This window comes from Ceratosolen solmsi, unplaced genomic scaffold, assembly GCF_000503995.2.
Source record: "Ceratosolen solmsi marchali unplaced genomic scaffold, CerSol_1.0 scaffold10, whole genome shotgun sequence".
In the NCBI taxonomy this organism is placed as follows: domain Eukaryota; kingdom Metazoa; phylum Arthropoda; class Insecta; order Hymenoptera; family Agaonidae; genus Ceratosolen; species Ceratosolen solmsi.
Genome location: NW_011948412.1, coordinates 25,507,441 through 25,513,851, shown reverse-complemented (window position 1 = coordinate 25,513,851; position 6,411 = coordinate 25,507,441). Strand labels below are relative to the sequence as shown.

At 25.4% G+C, this 6,411-nt stretch overlaps 1 protein-coding gene across 1 annotated transcript; it reads right to left on the bottom strand.

Moving 5' to 3' along the window:
- Positions 1–1,809: 1,809 nt before the first annotated feature.
- LOC105366411 (delta-sarcoglycan-like) lies at positions 1,810–6,411 on the bottom strand. The gene is made up of 3 exons (XM_011504857.1): positions 6,282–6,411; positions 3,435–3,627; positions 1,810–2,231 (listed from the first exon to the last, which is right to left on the bottom strand). Exons 1-3 carry the CDS (start codon positions 6,409–6,411, stop codon positions 1,895–1,897), a joined length of 660 nt encoding a protein of 219 aa, XP_011503159.1. The 3' UTR covers positions 1,810–1,894.

Genomic DNA, 6,411 nt, shown 5'->3' with positions numbered 1-6,411 from the left:
ATATCAGTTTTCATATGAAGCCTAGCATTAATTAGATTTTGTCTTGATTGATTGAGCCATTATTTATTTAATTTTGTTTATTTATGTTTTTGTCTTTTTCAAAAACTGTTAATTTTTCGATTGCCAGATGTGACTTGATTTTAATATTCATTCTGATGGAGCAATATTTCTAAATAACAATTTTAGTAAAAGATGGACAATGGTTACTATGTTTTCGATATGCATGAACCACCTTTCATGAAAAATATGTAATTTTTGTAAAAATTTAAAAGTTATGTCGTTTGATTAAGACAGATTAGTATGTCCTCTTATACGATAGATAAAAATAATTTCTCAATTTTATTTACAAAAATCTTAATTCATTCAAAGCAAATTGCTTCCATCAGTTTTACTTATTATGTGTATTTTTAAAGCTCATATTTTATTAGATTTAAATAATACTCAACTCGTATTATTTCCAAATTAAATAATAACATTATATTTTAATATTAATATTTAGCATTTCATAAACAAGCTCAGAAAAGCTTAATCTTTTAGAAATATAAATATAAATATTAAGATAATGATTGAAGTAATGGTTAAACCATTTTAAATTAAGTGATAAAATAACTTTTAAATAACAACAATGTTTCAACATTATTTGCAATTCGCTACTGTATGAAATTATACATTATATTTCTAAAATGTGAATATTATATGTATTCTATTATCCAAATGAAGTATAAATACATAATATAGAATATCATTTTTATATTGAACAAGCTGTATAATAATCATATTAATGAAGTTTCGCAGTTTGAAACTAAATGATCGTAAATGCAGCATTTCAGGCTCTGATAATTATTAAAATAAAAAATATTTTTACGTTGAATTGAATTTTAAAAAAAAAATGTTTCTAAAATTTTAATATATTAATATAAGTAATTTATTTTTTGCGTATACATTTATAATATCGAAAAAATATTAGTATTTGGTGTAATTAGTTTTAAAAATTAAAAATAAATGCAGCATAATTTATAATTAACGTTAAAGATAGAAAAAAACTTTTACCAATTATTTAATTATAATTTTGAATACAATTTCAAATATACATTTCATATACTGTTATTTTGTTACTGGATACATAAAAGTTAATAATATAAAGTAGCTCCTTGGTAATTTAAAAATTTTTTTAAAGCATTCAACAATTTATTACCATAATGTAATAGGAACTTTTGTACCAATTTATTTCTAATTCAATTTTTGTGATTCAATTTTTAATATTACTTCCAAATTTTCATCTCTTATATTAATTGAATAGTATTATTGAATTTCGAGAACATATGATAAAAAAATCTTTAGTATAAATATCACCATGGAGTGGCATTAGTATTAACCATACCATTTTTAAAATGAAATAATACTAACACGTTTAAAATATTAAAAATATATTGTATATTTGAAATATGTTGTTCGCATTTTAATATTTGTTTTGTTTTGGTATTTAGTAGCAGAATAAGCCTTAACGCATTTAAATGTTACAATCGATAAATTTATAAGCATAAAGTGAAATAAATTATGATAATTGATAATTTACATGAACGAGTCTTTCCCGATTTATTACAGTGGTGCAATACAGCTTAAAGATTTAATTTTTATATGGATATTTGAAACACAGAAATCAAATCTTTAATGAAATCTACAAAAATGTTGTACAGATCGCCGGTAAAACAAATACTCGATACAATCGAGCAACTTCAACGTCAGCGCTCGAAAAACGATGATAGAATCCACTCGTATGTACTAACGATACATCTAATAATCGAGATAGCATATCATTTGACAACTAAACCAATGCGACATACTTTCTGGTCCATTTTCTCTCTCTTTAACATTGAGTTATGAAGTCTGTTCATTAACAAAGACTTTTGTCGGCCTGGCAGATGCCCTCGGCAGGGGCAAGGAAAAGTCGCCCATTAGCACAAGCACAAAGCTGATAAACGGCAATGCCTTCCGACTTGTTGGTATTACCCTGGCGCTTTCCCGATGATTTGGTCGAGCTGCCGTGTTCTGGGAGAAGAGCCGTCCTGAGACCTTTAAGAAAGACTCTACGCGATTCAATTGTCACTGCTCCATCACGGCTTGTGAGTTTCATATGTGATAGGCAGGTGGCGCTGATTTCGCCGGCTGACGACTCGACGTTTATTCCGTGTGGCGCTCTCACTTCTAGCGAACGCGTTGCTGACTCTAATCTGAAATGAGAAATAGCCGAGTCCCTATATTTATTGGCGATGGGCATTTGTAAGCTTCGATCTCTTTATTCAACTTTTGCAATATATTATGCAGACAATATTTTTATTTTTGATGTGGTTTGCAGACAAAAATCCTGAAAAAAAGCTGAATTTTAAATGATAACTTAAATTTTCTTAATTTTGACATTAGAAGTGGCATTGCGATTATTTTGGTTTCATGGTCTCTTTAATTTAAACAATAATGAGCAAAAATATAATGAAAAATATCATTATCAATTTATTGATCGTTCCCCGTTTTAGATTTCCTATAATTTTAAATGCTGTGACATGTCGTGTTCTGCTAATTAACTACCAGCCACGAATTTTTTTTTCTGTGGGTTAATTAGAATATATTATTGTTATAAAATATTAAATTATTGTAGAATTAGTATGGTCTTGGAATAAATAAAAATTTGATATGTGACTGTAATTTTTATGAAAAAATTTTGAGAACAATTTTGTAAACTACTTTGTTTAATTTTTTATTTCATATTTAAATATAATTATACATTCATACATACATACATTTTATTGAATATTTACTCGAAATTTGTACAGAGTACTTTAAATTAAATTTTTATTATTGTGGATGTCGTTTATTTCATTCATATATAGTTTGAATCATATGTTGACGAATAGCCAAAAGCTTCTGAAATATATGTTGATCGTAATATAATTTATTATTAATTACTGTTTTGCACACAATTTGGTTATTTGGTTTTCATTTTTTTGCTTTATAAATCCGAATAAATAATGTGTATAGAAATTTTTTGCGTATGTATTTAAGTATTATATTATATTTCTTAGTTTATTTATAATTTTATTCTGCAAATAAATTTTAAAATCTTTATAAATGTAAATTGTTTGTATTTTATCTACCTATCTAATGAGCTTATTTTACATATATACTCTTACATACACACATATATATAATTATATATATATATATATATATATATATATATATATATATTAGCATTGATCATGTTTTATTTCTTTTCATTATTATTATATAATGGGATTATAATGTATGTTTAATTATGTAATTAAGCATTTCATTCACTGTGCGATCATAGCAATCGTATATGTCAGAGAAATAATGTAAATGAATTTGAAAGACTGCGATGAGCATGACTATAGTTGGTAGAAATCATCTATCATCACCTTAAATCACGCGCTGCTTCCGAGCTGACAAGGGGGGTTTGGATGCTACCTTCAAAGACTGCACCTCCAACGCCTGTAACCTTAAGAGTCTTCGCTCCAACGACAACATGTTCGTTGTTCGCGGAGAATAGAAGCTCACCATTGGGATCAGTAATTCGGAATGATTTCGACACGCATTCCAACTTATCTTCACCTATAATGAATATTAATTTTATGCTTATATTTTCTTTCATAAAGCCTTACTTATAGATCACAATTATTTTTCATTATAAGACATAACATTCTAAATACCATATTTAAGCTATGTATATCGGTCAAAAGAATCTTCTTCGATTAATTAATATAACTGATTTATTTGGTTAGTTGAATATTCATTGTTTTTTTCATACCTTTCGTTCTTCTATATTACTTTATAAAATTATATTTCCGCGTATATAAAATAATTTTTCAATGTTAAATTAGAATTTGAGATGCAATTTTTAATTATGAAACTTTAATAAATCTTATTTAATATTTGTATTCGTTTTTATATACATATGAATCTACTAAAAAAATATTAGTGAATGTTTTGAAATACTTACCCTCTTTAGCAAAGTTCCAATATTTTTATGTTCAAACAGTGAAATTAATTACTTCGTAATATTTGTTTTGCAATAAAATTGAACTATGTTATAAAAAATATTTTTCATTATTAATTCAAGTTACACAACCTATATGTATAACTAGTTCAGATTACGTCCGAGGATATGGAATACTGTTACGGTTTTATATCTAGAGGGTAGTGTGAATAACCAATTGCTAACAGCTGACGAAAACTAGCTATAGACACGATAACTTTATAAAACTTAAATCATCCATCATGCATAATAACTAATTTAATAAAATTTTACCTTTGCGTGATCAATAAAATATTTCGAACCCATTTTTATATTGAGCCGTCTGTCTAGAGCCGAGTTTTCTAATGAAATGTGAAGTATATATGTAGATAAAATTATATCTATTTCTGTATGATGATGTTTCTCGTATATGCTACTATTATTAATATGTATTTTATATTATGATTTAGAAAATAATGATAAAATCTCAAAATTTTATAAAGCAGAAAATACAATTTCTGTTATGAATATACTGGATGTATTGATGGTTGGGGTTATGAGGATACATTGGTAATTTTAAATGAGAAACGACTACGGTCGAATATCGTTTTACTCTGTTCCAGAAATAGCAAGTGTTTGAATAAAACTGATCACTGTATAATGCAAAGTGTCAGTAAATGTGTAAAAATTCATAACGATAGGGTTATTTTAAATATATGAGCGTGTGGAAAATATTGTCTAAGCTTTATTAAACTTTCTATTATAAATAGAAATGTAATGAATGTTATTTGGCCTAAGTATTTCAGTATTTATGAATTTTATCTCCTCGAAGCTATTTGAGATTTCATGATATGAAATTTTAAAAATTTGTAATAATGTTCTGTTTTTAAACTGCTGCTATGATTATTAATGTGCTTATTCTGGCATAAAAATATAGATATTTAGATACATATAATATATAACAACTGAATAGGCGTTCAATTCATCAATTGGTAAATTATCGCGTATGATATCATTGTGGTGGTGAGAATCCGACAGATGAAGAAATCGTGTATTTTCAAACGTAATGTTTTATAATATTTTACAGATGTATTAATTATAATTTTTTTTATATCTATTTTATTATATTTGCTTATTTAATATTTCATTTATTTTATTTAATGCTTTGCTCATTTTTAATATATTTTATCAATAATGTTTATTGGATTTTCTATTTGATTATATTTACTATTTTTTAATTGCAAAGTTAGTTGTCGTTATTCAAAAGTCCAGTGTCATTTATTATATTATTTGAATTATATTTTCACAATATAATAATGATTTGAAAAGTAATGTAATAAAAAATATAATAAAATATAAAAAAGCTAAATATATTTATAGTTATAATGCCATATAATACCATAAAACCAAAAAATTAATCAAAATCTTCTTATCAAGACTTTATATATAATAATCATTATGATCTTAGTGAGAGTACTAACTAAAAATTTAATACAAATTATTAAATTATGAAAACTGTTGTAAGTATATTTTATTATAGTGAAGAAGTAACTGCGTTTATCTATACTTTTCATAAATAAATTCCTAATCTTTTTTTATTGACAAATTTTATATTCATTGATATATATTAACATATATATTGACTGTTAATGATTATCGGTCATTATCTATTTTAGTTCACATTTTGTACATTTGACAAGCAATATATTTCAGGTGTATTTAAAAATGGATATTCTTTATATAGCTTTCTTTAGTAAATCTGGCATACGTTTTCTTTAAGTTGCTTTTACATAATTGATGGTAATAAATATTTTTAATAGTTTTTTTTTTATAGAATGAATATGAAAATATGATTTGATCGAATTTTAGATATATTTATTTTATAATATAATTGTATAATATAATATAAATAATATAATAATATAATGATAATTCTTTATCAATTATACAATTATTTAATTTACTTTAATCTTTATTTTATTTATAAATAGTTTGATTTTATAATACGATATAAACAAATTACTATTTTTTTGTTTAGATTATTCCATACAATTGGTTATTATAAGTGCTTTAATTTTGGGTAGCATATTTCAAATATTTGCGATACAAAATACAAATACTAATAAGTGCTTACATGCGTCGAACCTATTTTTCATTTCCTACGTTTAATTTGTCTGTCGCTGTTTATTACATCGTTCATTTGCGTGTTCTCCTTAACTGGCATTTGCCCCTTACCACTAACGTCGCTTACCGCTAAGATTGGCCGGATGAACACTTCGCTGAGGACTTTTCGAGAGCTGTGAAATTTTAATATCAAATTCCATGAAAATTACCTTCCTGTCAAGATTGCTAGGTAAGATTGCCGTTTCCTTCCCTATCAT

Bases quoted from the DNA above. Each gene is read 5' to 3' on its own strand.
- LOC105366411 (XM_011504857.1), bottom strand. From the start codon at position 6,411: ATGATAGGGAAGGAAACGGCAATCTTACCTAGCAATCTTGACAGGAAG. The intron at 3,628-6,281 runs GTAAGCGACGTT...TATTCATTATAG, and splicing joins TCATCCGGCCAATCTTAGCG to GTGAAGATAAGTTGGAATGC. The intron at 2,232-3,434 runs GTGATGATAGAT...TTCTCATTTCAG, and splicing joins GAAGCAGCGCGTGATTTAAG to ATTAGAGTCAGCAACGCGTT.